This window comes from Dromiciops gliroides, chromosome X, assembly GCF_019393635.1.
Source record: "Dromiciops gliroides isolate mDroGli1 chromosome X, mDroGli1.pri, whole genome shotgun sequence".
Lineage (NCBI taxonomy): Eukaryota > Metazoa > Chordata > Mammalia > Microbiotheria > Microbiotheriidae > Dromiciops > Dromiciops gliroides.
Genome location: NC_057867.1, coordinates 66,687,277 through 66,705,839, shown reverse-complemented (window position 1 = coordinate 66,705,839; position 18,563 = coordinate 66,687,277). Strand labels below are relative to the sequence as shown.

Here is an 18,563-nt window from a genome sequence, read left to right as displayed (position 1 = left end):
CTATTCTAATCTAAATCCCTTCGATTTTTCCTCCTGTAACATGTCCTGGGTCCATCCCCTCTTTCCCATTTCCACTTCCTAGTTAAGCCCCGCCTTATGGCTCCACTGGATTATAAATAGGCTCCTAAAATGTCTTCCAGCCTCCATTTTCTACTTCTTCCAATTCGAAGTATGCACTCCTGCCGAATTCCTTTTCCTAATGCACAACCCCCTCCCCCCCCATTCCTCCATGCTAGTGCTGAAAGACTTTCCGTGGTTCCCTAATTGGCTAATGAAGCTAATCTCATCTTGGCGTTTGGGCTTCGACCCCATTTGGCTCTACCACGCATTTTCAGTACTCTCTCATATTCCCTCCATACATCCCAGGAAAACTGCATTGCTTGCAGCCCTTTAGCAGCCCATCCCCTGGCTTCTTCCCTTTCCCATTCTTTGACTACCCATATTTCAGTCGCCAAAGCAAGAGTAATGACTTCTCGGCCACCCCTCCCCCCCTTCTTTCCGATGCAGAAGAGATTTTACTTTCCCTCTCCCTCTCCGCCCCCCTAGCTCCCCATACCCTTTGGAACCATTATTTCGCATTACATCTATTCGCATGCATATGCCATCGCCTCGCCCAGATTTTAAGTTTTTGGTGGATTTAAACCCTGCCTACCCCATTTGTCTTTGTGAGTGTCCCCCCCTCCGCCCCCCCCCCTTTGCAGCATACACCCTAGTTCTTGGGATGATTGAATGCTATAGGGGAAAGAATGTTGTTGGCCTTAACGCATCATATTATAAAGGGAGGGGACAGCAATCTACCGTCAGGATGAAGGGAAGACACGTCATTACTACTTTCAGGCCACTGTGGACTGCCTTGGATCCCTTTGAAAATGGGTGGGGCAACCAAATGACATGGCCAGCCTTAGCAACAGGCCCCAAAAGATGGTGAATTGTCGGAGCCAATAGGAACCTATCCCGGGCAAGGCGCTAGCCAATGGGAGACGAGAGAGGGCGAGGAGGGAGGACGCGCCAATTCTCCTGCCCGAGCCTCGGCCCAACAAAATGGCGGCGGCGGTGGCGGCGGCGGCGCTTTGTTTCCGTGGCTCCTGCAGCGGCCTCTGAGCTGTGGGGCGGGAGGCGGGGCGGCGACCGTGGCTGGGACGGTGACGACGACGACGACGACCACAAGCAGTCCTGCGCCTTTCGAGCCTCTCCCGGGTCCGGCCAGGAGTAAGAGCGGCGCCCTGCGGTCGCACAAGCCGGCGCGGCAAAGGGAGACATGATCATTGAGTCCCTGAGGTAGAAAACGGCCCGGGCCTCGCTGGCCTCGGCGTGAAGCGCCCAGGGCGTCTTGGCGGGCGCGGGGGCGGGGGTGGGGGTGGTGGTGAGAGAGGCTGGCGGGGGGGTAACGAAGAAGGGGGGGGAGGGCCGAGCGTTCGTTGGAGGAGGCGGAGGAGGAGGGGGAGAGGGAAAGGAAAAGGGGGAGGGGGAGGTGGGGAGTTCCGGGGGCGGGGTGTGGTGGTGGGGGGGCGGTTCGTGGTCTGGCCCTGGCACTGCCTGTGGGATGCAGAGCCTGAGCTGAGAGAAAATCCGTTCCTCCGCGTACTGGGGCTCAGGCGCGCGAGGGGAAAAGCCCCCGGAACGTGCGCAGAGCCGAGGTACTTCCGGACTGGGGCCGAGCTGGGGCCTCGCAGGCGCCTCAGTCTCCTCAGCCCCCAAGGCGAGGGCAGCCGCTCTGCGGGCTTCTCCTGCTCGCGGCGGCTCTATCCTGGCCGAGATATTGAAAGCGACCCCCGGGTTGTCCAGATTCGAGCAAGGTGATGTTTGCTTAGACTTTTATTCCCGGGGGACAGCCAGAAGGTTCTAGTCGGGGGATTTCGGTCATACCCACGCTCCGGTGGTTGGGAGAGGGAGGCCATTCCCCAATGTTTCCCCGCTCCCTCCGCTTCATCACCGGCCCCAATTCCCTCGCCCCAGCCCCGGATCTGTTATTCTCCTCAGGTCGGAGCAGGTTTCGTTGTGGGAGGGGAAGAATCTGAGGGCTTACTTTCATTCGGTCGTGTTTATTATTCTTGTGGAGAAGTTGGGCTTTTTTTTCCTTTTCTTTCCCTTTTTTTTCTGGAGAAGTTGGTTCCCCCCCCCCCCCCATGCCGCTGACCATTGTCCTGCAGTTCAAAAAGTTGAACTGAAGTGGACTCTCGTTGGCGAAGGATTATGGCCAATTTCCTGGATAATCCTTAATATCGAATTTTTTTTGATCCCATCAGTTTGTGAGTCTTGATTGGGACTTCTAGCTCATATTTGCTAAATCTATAAAGTTGCTGAGACGTTAAAGTGCCCTTCCCCCCATGAACTCCACCCTCCCTCCCCCCCCCTCCAACCGCCCTTCCAAAAGTTGTACGTTTTCTAAATTTATATTTGGATTACAGCTACAGCGTATAACTGAAAAAAGAAACTATTATTTTTTTATTAGGCCTCTAGTAATAATAGGAGTGTTTTTTTAAATACTAGAAGTTTTGAAATATTTGGCCTACATCACGTCCTTAAGAGAGGGCTAAAACTTGGAGTTCATATATGGGCTTGGGTGAAGGGGTGGGGGTGGGGTGGGGCGGCATTTCTTGAAATTTGTGTTAATAAGTATAAACAAGCAAAAAATGTTCTGCTTCGGTACTGCGTGTGTAATAATGGCTAAATCAAAGTTGTTTGGTTATTGGGCACCGCTTATGCTCACATGCATGTTATGTGCCTTACAGGTAAATGTGGATTCCAGTTTTTGCAGAAAATTGAGGAACAAGTGCCGTAATGGCTGCTCTAAAACCTAAGTAAGCAAGCCCTTCTTCTTGGGCCATCTCTTTTGCTAGCCAGTTAACACCTGTTTGTAGAATTGAAGCATAAGGTTCACTTAATCTCAAAGCCAGTTTTGATTACAATCCTGTGGGTGTTTGCTGTGTCCTTTCAGCCGGTGAGTCTTCCAGAAGTAATAATTTTGGTGATTGTATTGCTGCCAGTTGGTATGGGTTCACTGTCATATCCTATGCCTTTTGTGTCTAGAAACCATTTATACTCAAGAGTTTAAAGTATACTTTCCCGAATGAAAATATAAGGTGTGTGTTCATTTACTGGACAAGTACTAGAAGCAGTCCTCTACTCAAACATCTGTAGCTTCCTGCTGCTGCCTCTAGGATAAAATTCAACCTACTCTAGCTGATATTTTAAAGCCCTCCACAATATGGCTTCCACCTATGTTTCCCATCTTATTTCGTATGATTCTCCTTTATGGAGTCAAACCTGTTAATAGTTCCATGTCTTCTGCCTCTGTGCCTTTGTACAGAAGATTTGCATTTCTGTAATGCAGTCCCTCCTTACTTCTGCCTTATACATAGCATATGATTAATAAATATTGGTGGAATTGGCTAGAGGCAGTATTGTTTAATATCAAGAATGCAGAAATTGGTGTAATATGGGTTTTAGGACCCCGGGTGGACAAGTCACTGAATCATGATGATCTGAAGTTTCTAAATGTGTAAAATGTGGATATTACTTGTATTATCTGCCTCACTGGGCTGTTGTGGGAGAAATGGCTTTGTAAACCTTAAAGTGTACAGAAATGTATAGTTTCTGAAAGTGTAGGTAAAGAACCCTGTTAGATTTTGGTATTATTAATTTTAAACCATAAGCATAGTAAAGAGCTATCCAGTGGGACCCTTTAGTTGGCTAATTTTAGAACACTGAATGTGCTTAGATTTATAGTAAGCTCTTGATTTTGTCCAAGTGGAAGAAAGGATTGGCATGGATAATTTTATTAATACCCTAATTTATGTTTTCTTGTTTTGTTTTTTATCTTAAAAGTATTTTATTATTTTCCAGTTACACATGAAGGTAGTTTTCACCCTTTGTAGGATTTTTTTTACTATTTGTTTTTATAAAATTTTGAGTTCCAAATTTTTCTTCCTCCCTCCCTTCCCTCCCCCCAAGACAGAAAACAATGTGACATAGGTTATACATGTACAATCACATTAAACATATTTCTGCACATAATTTACATTTTAGTCAAGAGTTGACCCTTTTTTTTTTTCTGAACTGGGCTACTAACTAGTACCACAATTGACTAGTGCTTATTCTCCTTTATTTCCCCCCATTATGCTCAAACGATGCATAAGTAAGTACCACCATTGAGAGAGAATTGAATGGCTTAGCTAATTCACAAATTGTATCTTTGAATATTTAGTAGCATGGTACAATGGAAAGAACTGCATTTGAGAGTCAAAATTCCTGGGTTCAACTCCCAGCTTTGTTATTTACTTCCTGTGTGACCTTGGGCTAGTCTCTGAAAGAACTTTGGTTTTCTTTTAAGTTGACACTAATTTGTTTACCTAGATTTTTGGCTATAAAAGTCATTCTTTAAGTTGACTATATCCTTATCCTGGTAAGATAAATTGAAAGTTTATATATGTGTGTGTGTGTGTGTGTGTGTGTGTGTGTGTGTGTGTGTGTACACACATATGGATAAATAGATATAGCTATATATGTATATATGCACACAAATAGCTACATACATATATACACACGTGTGTGTGTGTACACACATGGATAAATAGATATAGCTATATATGTATATATGCACACATATATAGATATAACTATATATGCACACAAATAGCTACATACATATATACACACGTGTGTGTGTACACACATATGGATAGATATAGCTATATATGTATATATGCACACATATATAGATATAACTATATATACACACAAATAGCTACATATATACACGTGTGTGTGTGTGTGTATGTGTGTATAGAGAGAGACTTTATAAAACCTGTTAACCCTAATTTCAACTGTAATTGGTGACCTGTAAGGTTAACTACTGTTTAAAAGTTGAGCTTAAGTAAGGTTTGACAATCACACACAGGTATTCAGGAAGTATCCTGAGAAACATCTGATAAAGATAATGGTTGACAAGCTCTTGGTTGTATTTTCTAATGACTTTTTAATGAGAGGTCAATAACATTTATTAATTAAGTGCAGAGCATTGTGCTAACTGCTCTTGAGATGAACAAGAAAGACATTTAAATAGGAGTGACACTTGGCCTTGGAAAGCACTTATATATGTTAGGGTTAGGGGACACTCATGCCCTTAGATTTTGCTCAAGATCTGTTCTGTGTTTGTGTTTCTCTCTCTCCACACCCCCCCCCCCCCATATTAGCAAACTTAATATGATTGACCAGCTTTCTAAGAAAGTTTTTTTTTTTTTAGGGGGGGGGGGAATTTTCTGACCTCCAAGATGGGTGGGGGGAGATGCATAAGACTAGTATTTTTTTAATCATATAAACTAGGGCTTGGCAGTGATAAAGCTGTTTTGTTGCTAATTTAATCTAGCATGGTTTAGGTTCCAAATAATTATTGAAAATGAAAAATAATATCTTAACTTAGATTTTAGTAAAGCTCAATATATATGCTAGTTTATGTGGCTTTTTCTACATTATGAGTCCAATCTATATTGTTCTTTTGCAATTGAAGATGACACTAATGATGAATTCAGAAGAAAACCAATATGAGACCTGGCTTTATCACACTGGGGGGTTCTGGAGGCCCTCTCTGTGAGACTGCCTTCTTTTCCCTCTGGCCAGTCTTCAAGGTTTGATTTATTCCACTTTACTATACCAAACAGTAGTTGACTTAAAGTAGCCTTAGTAATGATGATAATACACAATTGTGTGTAGCCTACCCTCTGGACTTTGGGAAGTGTTTGGATTATTATCTCATTGACCTATCCATGATTTTTCTGTCTTCAGATTGGTAGATAGAAATCACCCATGAGGTCATTATTTTCATCAGTACTTATTACACAGATTTCATTGAAATTTGTTAATATTTATTGACTACTGATAGAGTGTGAGGTTAGATTCAGAATAGAGAATACTTAAAAGCCAGCTAAATATTTTTTGTCCCAACTCATGGTCAAATCCGTTTTTATTGTTAACTTTTTGGATGTGATGACCTTGCTCCAGCACAACATGTGCCCTTGTGAATGAGGCTTGATTTATTTTAAGTTCTCTCCAGAAGGACTTCCGGCAGTGCTGCTTTATTGTTTGCAGATTTTGCAGAATTTAGCTCACTGATTTTGAACAACTGTGATTGTTGAATATCCACCCTGGATCCTCTATTTTTGGTACCTCTGAAGTGGTGAGTTGACTTGGAGCTGACTCCATTTGGCTTTTGAAACTCAACAGAATGAGAAATTAGTTAGAAATAAGACATGAATCTTACACATGACTCCTTTGAATGTGAGTTTATCATATTGGTTTGCACTAAAAAGGCTATATAGCCTTTCAAACCTAAAGGTAGTTCACTGTCTTTCCACTTGAGAAAATAAATAATTGGATGCCTGAATAGTTTTTAAAAATAATATAAATAATAGGTCAGTTCCATCTGACCATTTCCCAGTCTGCTTAAATTCTGCTTAATTCAAGCAGCATTTCATAGAATCATGACTCTTAGTCTTGGAAGGACCCTCTAGATTATCTGATGCACTTTTATTGACTTTACCTCATTTTACTTTTTCTTTTAAAACTACATTAACTTTGTTATACTCCTTGAGGTCAGGGACTGTTTGCTTTTTCTTTGTATTGTATTTAGCTTTGTGTCTTTGTCTTGTTCCCTTTTCTTTCTGCCCTACCACCCTCTTAATGCTGCAATAATTTACTTTTCTGTTTGGCTAAGGAGTGACCAGAACTTCTTCCGATATGTCTGGATTGCTTGATAAATGCTTTGTTGATTGATAATAAGGGTGAGAGACAATGTGACATCATGACTATAGAGTCATCCTCAGAGTTGAGACCTGGGTTCAATTCTACTCTCTGCCTGAGTGACCCTGTGCCAGTTATTTAACCTCTCAGTGCCTCAGGCAGCTTGCTAAGTCTAGAGGTTATAGAACAGGCCCATGTATGTTGGTGGAGGGGCTTTCCTCACTGGGATTTCCCTACCCAGATGAAATCACAAATCGGGTCCACAAAAATTACTAAAACTATTGACACAGTTGTCTAACATGAAATTGAAAGGTCAGGGGCTGTCCCTTGGTTAAATCAGAGAAGACCCCAAATACTTAGCCTCAATTGGAATGCTTGTGTTCTTCTCTTATCCCCCCCCCCCCCCATTGCATCAAGAATTTCTGGGTCATGAATGACTCAGAACTTCAAATGACTCAAAGTGGAGAATTATGGTTAATGCTCTAGTCTGCATTTATTAGACCTTTAACATAACTTATTCCATATTCAGATCTTGATTGCTTCCCTTTTGAACAAAATGTTTTTATTTTGAAGACAAAACAGCAAAACTTAAATGAATGTGCAGGTATTAGACAGCAAAATGCTTGGAGATACTAATAACCTTCAGGTTTGTCTTTTTTACTGCCTAAGCAACTGAGAAGATCCACCTACACACCATCAGCATTTATTGAATGACTACCATATACAGGACAGTGCTAGATATTGGGGATACTAGGAGACATGGTCTTTTCCCTCATGGAACTTTGAGTATCCTTGGCAAGTTTTCACATAGATATGTAAAAAGACACTTAAAGGTCACACTATGCAGACTTGAGTAAGTACCACAGAACAATCCCTGACTATTAAGACAGGGAAGAAAATCTCAGGAGAGAGGTGCTACTTGAAAGGGGGATATAAAAGATGAAACCAGAACCCTGTGTTCTCCTCTCCAGTGTCACTCTGAAAAGTTGATAGACTTTCTGGTAAACTAAGTTAAACATCCCTGTTTCTATTGGTAGGACTGCCAGTCTCCTAGTTATACAATCTAGAAGAATTTCAGAATTGGAAAGTAGCTCAGCAATCATTTGGCCTACCTCAGACCAGAAAAGAAGCCTCACTCTAATATATTCAACAAGTGGGCCTTTTCTTGGAGAACTCCTGGGAAGGCGACTATCACCTCCTGAGGCAGTCCATTTCATTTATGCACGGCTATAAATTGAAGGAATTTTGTTTTCTGACCCTAAGCCTAAATTTGCTGCTTAGCTTTTTTCACCCATTTCTTCTGGTTTTCCTCTCTGGGGCCAATCAGAACAAATCTAATAATCCTTCCATTTGTCAGCCCTTTAAATAATTGAAGAAAACTTAGAGCTTCCCTTAGTCTTCTCCAGACTAAACATTGACAGTTCCTTTAACCCTACCCTGTTCCCTCCTGTAGGCTTTTCATCTTACCAGTGTCCTTCATACAAAGTAGTATGCAAGGCTGAACAACGTATTCTGGATGTAGTCTGACCAGAGCACAGTCAGTGGGATTTGTAGAAGCTTTACCTCAGTACGGTTCCAAGTCCCATTAGGTTTTTTGACGACTAGATTATACTGACTCATAGTGATCTGGCAGTTTGCTAAAACCTCCAGATCTTTTCAATATAAACTGCTATCTAACCAAACCTTCCCTTTTTTTGTACTTGTAAAGTTGATATTTTTTTTAATCTAAGTTGAAGACTTGACATTGCTATTAAATTCATCTTAAATTGAGCCTGCAGTAGTCGTACGAATTCTTTCTGGGTCCTTACTCTATTGTGTTAGCTATTCCTTGCAGGTTTGGGTCATCTATAAATTTGATTAAATTATTAAATAGCAAAGGACCAAGCACTCTACTGCACTTACAGCCAAATTGACATCACACTATTAATAACTAGTCCACTTTTTGAGTCCACCTGGTGCGGTTGTCACATAGGCTTGAATCTTGGAGCCATCTTTTTTCATATAAATTCTTATTAATATCCTTTTTTAAAAATATTGCCTACATTTCCCAATGTATTTATTCTTCTCCCTCCCAGAGAACCATCTCTTAAAACAAAGAATGTGAAAGAAAATAAATAAATCTCTTTCCATTGTTGTCATGTATATTGTTCTGTACTTACTTCATCAATTCATGTGTCTTCCCATGCTTTTCTGAATCCTTCAGATGATTTCTTATAGCAACACCAATATTTAAAAAAATGACAATTTACAGGTACAGTGTTATACTAAATTACCAAGGGGATCTTTTGATGGCACTAGACAAAATAGTAGCGAAATGCATTTGAAGGAATCAGAGGTCTAGAATCTCAAGGGAAATGAGAAAAAGTGAAAGCATCTCAGAACTCAAATTATTCTGTAAGGCAGGAATCATCAAAGCTCTTTGGCCCTGGCTGAAAAATAGATGAGTGAACCACTTAAGATAAAGAGCAATTAGAAACAACTGAATTCAACTTAATGTTATATAAACCCAAGATTACAAATTGTTGAAGAACTCTATAGTTGACTAGAATTTCTGGGAAGAATTAAAACCCAGCTGCATAGATATTATTAGTTTTAGCTAATATTTTATAGCATATACCACAAGAAGCTCAAAATGGATATATGACCTGAATATTAAATAATGTTCATTTGAATTTTCTACTTAAATGTTAAAATATAAAATATAACCATTAAAAAATTAGAAGAGAACCAGGTACCTTCCTCCTAGCTACTTAGGGAGTAAATTTTAGTGGTTTGGACTCTGCTCCTACCTCTTCCCTCTTGCTTCTTGCTTCTACCAGTCTCTTCCCTCTTGAATCTATCTATTGTATTATTTATTTTTCGAATTCCCACCTATTGAAATTCTCAAGTCCCACTCAGGTGCCATCTCTTCAACAAAACTTTCTCTGATCTCTCCACTTAGAAATGGTTTTTTTTTCCCCCTTAAATCTCTTAGGCTGTTCTGTTTGGATCTCAACTTTACTTATGTCTCTTACTAGACAGTCCCTGGCCTCAAAGGGTTTCAGCTTTGATATGAGAGAGACAGCTTGGTGATAGAATGCTGTACTTGGAATCAGACCTACCTCAGATACTAGTTGTATATCTGCATTTAAGTCATGTTTCAGAGCCTCAGTTTTCTTGTCCATAAAATGGAGATAGTCATAGACATACTTCAGGATTGTGAGGATTAAATGAAATAATGAATGAAAGCACACTATAAGTGTTACCTACTAATTTTTGTATTATCTACACCTTGCATATCATAGGTGATATTTAAATGTTTGCTGAATTCTTTTCAAACTAGGTTGACTTCTCTTTTGGTTTTCCTGAAATTGGTCTTAAACATGCTTTACTTTTTCTTCTCCAATCCATTTTCAGACTAGATTGACTTTTCTTTTGGTTTTCCTGGAATTGGTCTTAGAAAGGCTTCACTTTTTCTTCTCCAATCCATTTAGTCTCTGAAATGATTTTCCTAAAGGACACATCTGATCATGTTGTTACTTTTCTCAGTAAACTCCAAGGGGTTCCTTTGGCTTCTCAGATCAAAATCAGAATACTCTGGCATTCAAAGCTTTTAGCTTAGTTCCCTTCTACTTTTCCAGACTTCTTAAAACTTAACTCCTCAACACATATTTTTCAGTCCAGTGACACTGACCACAAAGTCTCTCTTGGCTCTGGTGATTTTCTCTGTCTCTTGTCCAAGCCTAGAATGCTCTCCTTCTTTTGCTCCAAAATCCAACTTCCTGCAGGAAGCCTTTCCCAACCCCCCTTCCCTCTGTTAATTATTTCCTATTTATGCTGCATATAGTAAAAGGCTATATATGTGTGCATATACACACATACGCATGAATACATATACATCTATGCATATATATATATATATATATATATTTTTTTTTAGGGCTGTGAGTGTTGTGACTTGCCCAGGGTCACACAGCTAGTAAGTGTCAAGTGTCTGAGGCCGGATTTGAACTCAGGTACTCCTGAATTCAGGGCCGGTGCTTTAACCACTATGCCGCCTCGTATATTGTCTTTTCCTTGAAGGCAGGGGCTCTCTTTTGCCTTTTTTTTTTTTGTATCCACAGTCCTTATACCCTGCCTGGCTCTTTGTAGATACTTAAGAAAATGTTGATTGATTTGATTGGTTCTATCTAGCAGGAATTCGGTGAGCCAAGGGTAAATGAGATCTCCAAACATCCTATTTCTTGCCCCCTGGCCTTCCCTAATTTTCAGGGAAATGAAGTTCCTTCCCATTTAAGAGTGACACCAACCCAGTCATTAAAGCCTATTTTATACCTTTAATGACCTGAACAAGATCCTTTTCCCAGTCTTTTATTTGCCATCATTTGTCTTTGCCCTTGAGGGCTCTGCTCTTTCTGGGTAATTTGGACAAAGGTGGATGAAACAAAATCTTAGAAAAGAAAATTTTTAGGAAAGATAGAAAATTATTTGCGACAACTCTTTTATAGTTCATTGTAATTTTACCTGTATTTATGTTTTCCTTTATGGAATTTGTATGTATTTTAATTGAAAAAGAAGGAAACAAACACCAAGTGCTTACTACGTGCCCAACATTATGCTAAGTGAAAAAGAAATGTCACTATCTTCAAAGACCTTAACTCCTGCTATGGGGCATATGATGTATATACAGAGGAGCATAAATATAAGATCATTTGAGGATGGTTAGAATATTAAGAAGTTGGAAGGAACAGGAAAGGTTTTCTCTACTATATTTTTAGTTGATGTTCTAATTCATAGACTGTCAGAACTGAACAGGACTTTAGATATTATCTAATCCAATGCCAGATCTCTCCCTCCCCACACCCCCAACTCCCCTTCAGCTGACCTTACTATCCACTCAGTATTATTCCTATATCTCTTCTCCCCTTTCAAGGCCAAACTTAAAGGAACAATAAACAGTGGACTAGCATCAGTACTAAGTTTATATGTACCAACCGTTATATAAATTTGTAAAAGAAGAGTTAACTAAATTGCAAAAAATACATAGAAAATAGCACAGTAATTATAGGAGATTTAAATGTTCCTGTCTCAGAGCCAGTCACATCTAACAAAGATAAACAAAAAGCACAATACAGAGCTGAACAAATTGTTGAGGAATTCAGAGCTGAAAGAATCATGGTGTCTTCTGAATGGTGACATTAAAAAATATACTTCTACACATATACTACCCATACAAAAATAAATCATGTGCTAGGACACAGAGAAATTATAAATAAATCTAAGAAAGCAAAAATACTAAACACATTATTTGTAGAGCATCTTGTAAGAAAAATAGTAATCAACAAATGAAATGGTAGGCATTATGGCAGAGTGGATGTTAGGAAAATCAGAGTACCCCAGTAAAAAAAAATGAAAAAGGTAAAATTACAGAAGAGAAAAATGCTGAAGCTAATATATACAGTTACAAATCAAAGAAACTGAGAATTTAAAAGAAATGGAGGAATAGCTACAAAAATAAGAAATAACAGAACATGAAATAGATATTTTAATCTATATTCAGAAAAAACTTGAAGAATTTTAATATTTTCTTTTATACTAGGCAATCTTCCTTTGGATGGTCTGCACAAAAAATAATTTGTGTTTTTTTCAACATGGTATTAAAATTTTTAAAGTTCTATAGGTTATATTAAAAAAAGGTTCTCAACTTCACATTCTATTCCTATTGACCCTATCTCCCAAGGAACCATCTCTTATAATAAGGAAGAAAAAAGGGGAAGAAAAAAATTGAGCATAATTAACTAGAGTAAACTAATAAAAAAAACATGAAAAAAAATCTGTTCAATGGGCATCTTTTTTGTTTTCTGTTCTTGGATAACACAAAAAGGGCTGTATTAATACATTGGTGTATGTGGAGCTTTTAAGTCATTGACCTTTGAAATAAATGCCTAGAAATTCGAATCTTTAGGTCAAAGTGTGTGGATATCTTAGTCACTTTAAAAAGATAATTTACACATAGCTTTCCAGAATGGTTATCCCAGTTCACAGCTCCACCAAACAGTGTTAGTGTGCTTGTTTTTTTTTTCTTCAGTAACCTCTCCAACTGTTTCCATCTTTTGTCATAAACTGTCCATTTACCTGGGTGTCAAGTGAAACCTGGGTTATTTTGATATGTATTTTTTTCTTTAAAAAAATAGATTTTATTCATCCCTTTTTTTTTTACATCACCCAGATTTCCCCCTGTATCCTTTCCACCCAGCTATCCCATATAGCAGAATTTTTTGAAAAAAGAAAAAGGAAGACTAGAAATACATCCAAAGTGATGAATACATTGAGAAATTCGACATTGTATGAAGTGTTTCATACCTGTGAACACCCCTCCCTCTGCAAAGGGTTGGGTGAAGTATTTTCTCATATTTCTTCTTTTGGGCCAAGCTTCTTCGTGATTTTGAGACTTTCATTTTCATTTGGAGTTTTTTTGGTGGGTTTTTTTTTTTTTTGGTGGTGACTGTTCTTTCCATTTTCATTGCTGTCCTTTGGTATATATTGCTTTCCTGGCTCTTGCTTTACTTTTCATCAGTTCATAAAAGTCTTCCCATGCTTATTCTTATTCTTACAGTAATCTTCCATTACATTCATGTACCACAGTTTTTTTTAGCCATTCCCTACTCAATGGGCATATACTTTTTCCAGTTCTTTGCTACGATAAAAAGTGCTTCTATGAACATTTTTGTTGTGTACAGAGCTTTGCTTTTTGTCAGTGGCCTCTTTGGGACATAGGCATTGTGGTGGTACAGTGGTGAGAGGGCTGTATTTGGAGTCAGGAAGACCGGAATCGAATCCTGCCTCAGACACTTAATAGCTGTGTGACCCATGGCAAATCAGTTAACCTCTCAGCCTCAATAAAACACCTACCTCACAGGGTTGTTGTGGGGCTAAAATAAGGTAACATGGAAAGTGCTTTGCAAACCTTAAAGTGTTATATAAATGCTATTATTATTATTACTATTTATTTAGCAGTGAAATCTTTAAGTCAAATGTTATGGACGTTTTAGCTACTTTATGTGTATAATTTGAATGATTTTTCAGAATGGTTGTCTCAGTTTACAGCTCTGCCAATAATGCATTTTTGTGCCTCTCCACAGTCCCTCTAAATGTTGAATTTTGTCATGTGAGCTAAAACCTCAGAGTTTTGATTTTCATTTCTTTTATCATTACTGATTTGGAGCATCGTTTTATGGGTTTGTTAATAATTTGGGAATCTTTGGAGAACTGTTTGCTCATCTCATTTGACTACCCATCTATTGGGAAATGGCTTTTGATCTTATGTATTTCTGTTATTTGTCTATATATGTTGGTTATTAGATTCTCATAAATGATATTTGCTGCAGTTTTTTTACCAGTCTACTACTCCTATTTTATTCTTGTTATTAGTTTATTGATTAGTTTATTAGATATTAGTTTTCTTTGCGTAAAAGTTTTTAAATTTCATAATCAAAATGTATATTTTATCTTTTGTAATCAACCTTATCCCTTTGGTTAAGATTTTGCTTCCTAGTCTTAACTTTGAAAGGAGAAAGAAGATGAAAGCTGCAAGAAGGGCCAGCTTCTCTTCTAGTATTTTTAATGATGGCATTTTAAATATTAAAATCGTGTATCTATTTCGATTTGTGGTATATAAAATTCAAAAAGGAGTTTTTTAAAATGAATTTTTATTGATATTGTTTTTATGTCACCTAGATTTCTCTTGTGTCTATCCCCCTGCCCCCTTCCAGAGAGCCATCCATTATGACAATTTAAAAAAAAAAAAGGAAGAGGGGGGAAAATGAACAAAACTGATAAATACAACAAAAATTTACATTTTATGTCATGTACCATATTTATGTACTCCCTCTTCCCCCACTTCTGCAAAATGAATGTAATGGAATATTACTGTCCTATAAGAACCGACAAATATGATTAACAGAGAAGAATGGAAAGACGTGAACTGATACACCGTTGAAGTAATTGGAGACCAGAAAACAATATATTGGATGACTACGACAATGTAAATGGGAAAAAAACAAACTGCAAAACAGTTGAAAATGGATGCGCCAATACAAAGAATACATTTGGTCTCAAAGAAGAGCCATGAGAAGACATAAGGGATTTTTAATGAGAATTTCTGAATGTTTATGAATGGTGCTAGGTACTATATCTAAGGCAAGCCTTTTCAGACTTAGCTTCAAAGTGCCTTTGAGTAAAAAGTATAAGTTCTTGAAATCAGGAACCATATTTTTCTCTCCCCTGTAACATTAGTACAGTGCTGGTTATGTAATGTTTGTTGAATGAAAAAATTTAGGAAGTGCAAATATTAAGTGACTAATTTAATTTAAATTCCTAGTGATAAAAATGTGAGCATGGTTTACTTGAATATATCTGCAGAGCTTTAAAGTAGATTTAACTGCTTTTTAAAAGGCATTTCTGTGTTCTTATGAGTAGTAGGCAAAAATGAGAAGTCTATGGGAAAAGTAAGAGTTGGATACATGGGGACCAAAAATGAAATTGAGATAATGAAATATATTTGAAATCTGGGCAGAAGGGAAAGTGATTAGATGGATTGAATAGTATTGAACCCCCAAAAATATGAGATTAGGTGGTGGGAGATATGGTATGAAAAAGTAAAGATGAAGAGAAGGAAGAACAGATTTATTCGATGCCACGTGTAGGGAAAAAATAGACTCTTGATTAGCATATTCTCAGTTGTGATGTCATTTCCAATCTGTTGCCACTCCTGAATCTTGGAGGTCGTTAGGGTTCAGGGTAAATGCCTTTTTATAGTGCTCTGGTCTCAACAAATATTGAATGGCTTAGAGAAGAATGTTTTTTTTTGAGAAGACATTGAGAAACGGGACCATTTTCTTAACTTCAAATTAATTTTTCATTCTGAACCATGATACTCTTTCTAAAGTGCATTGTAATTACAAACCTCAGGGATCTTTAAGTTTCCATTTTAGAACTGGAACTCATATACTCATTAGCCAAGTTACCAAGTGCATTGTGCGAGTTATTATTTTGCATGAGGAGAATTATTTGGAAAGAGACTCTCCTATTTTCTAGTGGAAGGTACCTGAAACAGGTTATCCAGACAAGTAAGATAAAGAACTGAGATAAATTACTAAAATTTAATCTTTGGTTCATTATGATTAGTATGCAGTTAAGAAATATTTCAGGGGGCAGCTAGGTGGCGCAGTGGATAGAGCACTGACCCTGGATTCAAGGAGAACCTGAGTTCAAATCTGCCCTCAGACTCTTAACACTTACTTACTAGCTGTGTGACTCTGGGCAAGTCACTTAACCCCAATTGCCCTGCCAAAAAAAAAAAATCAGAAATTGAACATAATTGAACATAGAATGTTCACCTCCCCCCCCCCCCTCTCTCTCTCACACGCGAACACACACACTCACTCTTCAGTTTATTCCAAGTCCTAGCACAATGTCTGGTACATTAATGGTGTGAGGATTATTTGATTTAAAGTTAAATTTATTGCCTTCTACAATAAACTATAACTTTTGACATCTTTAAAAAACTTCTATTATGGACAAAACATGCTTGCAGTTATGTGATTTGGCATCGTGTTTACAAGATTTTGACACATTCTTTAATTCTTCGTGCAACCACACATCACCTGGGATATGAAGTATACCTTTGAATACTCCATGTTTCCAAATCTATCCTTGATTACAATTCAGTGGAGTATAAATTGGGTGAGTTCCCTGGTCAACAAAACATGTTGCTCGCCTTTCTGTTATTCGTTTGTAATGCATGGCATTGCACAAGGTTGTGTTGCAGTGTTCCAACTCTTATTTGGTCATTTTTGTAATTATGGAACAATTCTGCTCCACATGTCAGTATATATATATTTTTTTGTTTTCACATGTCGGTATATTTAACAGTTTCTCATTCCCTTTATTGGGACCAGGAAGTTAAGAAAAAAAAGATCTCCAAACTTTATTTGGCAGATGCAATCTAAGGCCGTTCTTGGACCTTCTATGAGAAAGTAAATTTCATCAGTGAAATTGATCTTTTTCTCATCTTCATTAATAGTCTTGCTATTGATAAGCATTTTTTTTTCATGTTAATGGTAAATAGCTTCAATGGTAAATAACTTCAAGAAGCTTATGGCTTGGGGCAGCTAGGTGGCGCAGTGGATAAAGCACCGGCCCTGGATTCAGGAGGACCTGAGTTCAAATCCGACCTCAGACACCTGACACTTACTAGCTGTGTGACCCTGGGCAAGTCACTTAACCCCAATTGCCTCACTAAAAAAAAAAAAGCAGCTTATGGCTCACTTTAGAGGCATTAATAACCCATACAATTGTCAGGTTCCTCTGAAGGCTATGCTTGTTTTCTGAGGATTAATTTGCCTGTTTTGAAGCAATAGTTTATTTCTTAAAGTTTGCTTTTTGTTTTATTTGTCTTTTCTCCCCCTTTCCAACTGCATCTCTTTGCATTTCTTAACTTAATTATTGAAAAGCTAGACTTCCCCACACTAACAACCATTGTACTATCTCTAATAGTCATTCAATTCAAATATACTCTTTAAAGTGGCAACTTTTTCATATTTCTTTGGGGTAGCATTCATTTTTCAAAACTACAAAATTAATGAGCAGTGGCCTGAAAAAGAAGTAACTAAAGTTGGAGAAACAAGTATAATCTTGTTTCATATGGTCTGTCAGATGTTCTAAGTCCATTTAATATCAGTAGACATGTGCATGACCATTGCTATCACAAAATGAATCTAAATCAGAATTATTGTTGGTCATAAGTCATTTACGGACTACTTGGTGCTGTTTAAATGCTTGTTGAATGAATAATCCTGGATTTGCATATTAATTGCAAAATTTGGTTCCCTAAGCTCAGAAATATGTGTGTGGTTTTTCTTTTTTAATTTTGAAGGAACACAAGCAAGTTTAGGAAGCTAAATATCTGTCTGACGATTCAGCACCTACTTTTTAAGCACTTGCACTGTGCTAGGTGCTGAAAATACAAAGACAAAAAAGAAACAACTCCTGGGGGCAGCTAGATGTCGCAGTGGATAGAGCACCGGCCCTGGAGTCAGGAGTACCTGAGTTCAAATCTGGCCTCAGACACTTAACACTTACTAGCTGTGTGACCCTGGGCAAGTCACTTAACCCCAGTTGCCTCACTAAAAAACAAAACAAAACAAAAACAGCTCCTTGCTCCAAGAAGCTTACATTATATTGTGGGATACAGCATATATTGGCATATGTTACAATTTGCTGATTATATAATAATTACATAGTGATTTGGGGTGGGGTGGCACTAGTAGCTGCAGGATGAGGAAAGGGAGAAAAGGAAACCAGATAGATGCTCTCTGAGGAAGATTGAAGATTAGGTTTAGAGTTTCTGAGTCTAGGTCAACGTTAGGATGGTAGTATTTCAGAAGGAAATAGGGAAGATTGAAAGAGATTGTGAAGTGGAAAATAATAAGTCTAATTTTGGGACACATTGAGTTTGAGGTGTCTTTGAGGTATCCAGTTTGAAATGTTTTAACAGGCAGTTTGTGAGGTGGTCCTGGAGTTCAGTTAAGAGGCCAAGACTGTAGGTGTAGATCTGGGAGTCACCTACATAGACATAATGGCAACTGATGAAATTAACTGGAGTTGAATGAGACAAGAGGGCCAAGGGCAAGAGCCTTAGGATACACTTAGGGGACAGAGTATGGTTGATAATCCAGCAAAGGAGATTTGATGGCTCAGACAGCCATTCATTCAACAATCATTTGTTAATTTTGTAAAGAACAAGGGATGCAAAAAGAGGTAAAAGACAGTTCCTGCCTTCAAGG

General features: G+C 38.4%; 1 protein-coding gene across 7 annotated transcripts in view; it reads left to right on the top strand.

Annotated features, from left to right (window-relative positions):
- Window positions 1-1,057: 1,057 nt before the first annotated feature.
- The window catches only part of ATRX (ATRX chromatin remodeler), a 183,909-nt gene continuing 166,403 nt past the window's right edge, over window positions 1,058-18,563 (top strand). For 6 of the 7 annotated variants that reach the window (XM_043974368.1, XM_043974367.1, XM_043974363.1 and 3 more), the window contains exons 1-2: window positions 1,058-1,278; window positions 2,733-2,801. In XM_043974368.1, coding sequence (XP_043830303.1) covers window positions 2,782-2,801 — 20 coding nt within the window. In that variant the 5' untranslated portion in view covers window positions 1,058-1,278; window positions 2,733-2,781. Of the gene's footprint in view, window positions 1,279-1,550; window positions 1,797-2,732; window positions 2,802-18,563 lie in introns of those variants that run through there. The other variant, XM_043974362.1, reaches the window with a different exon arrangement.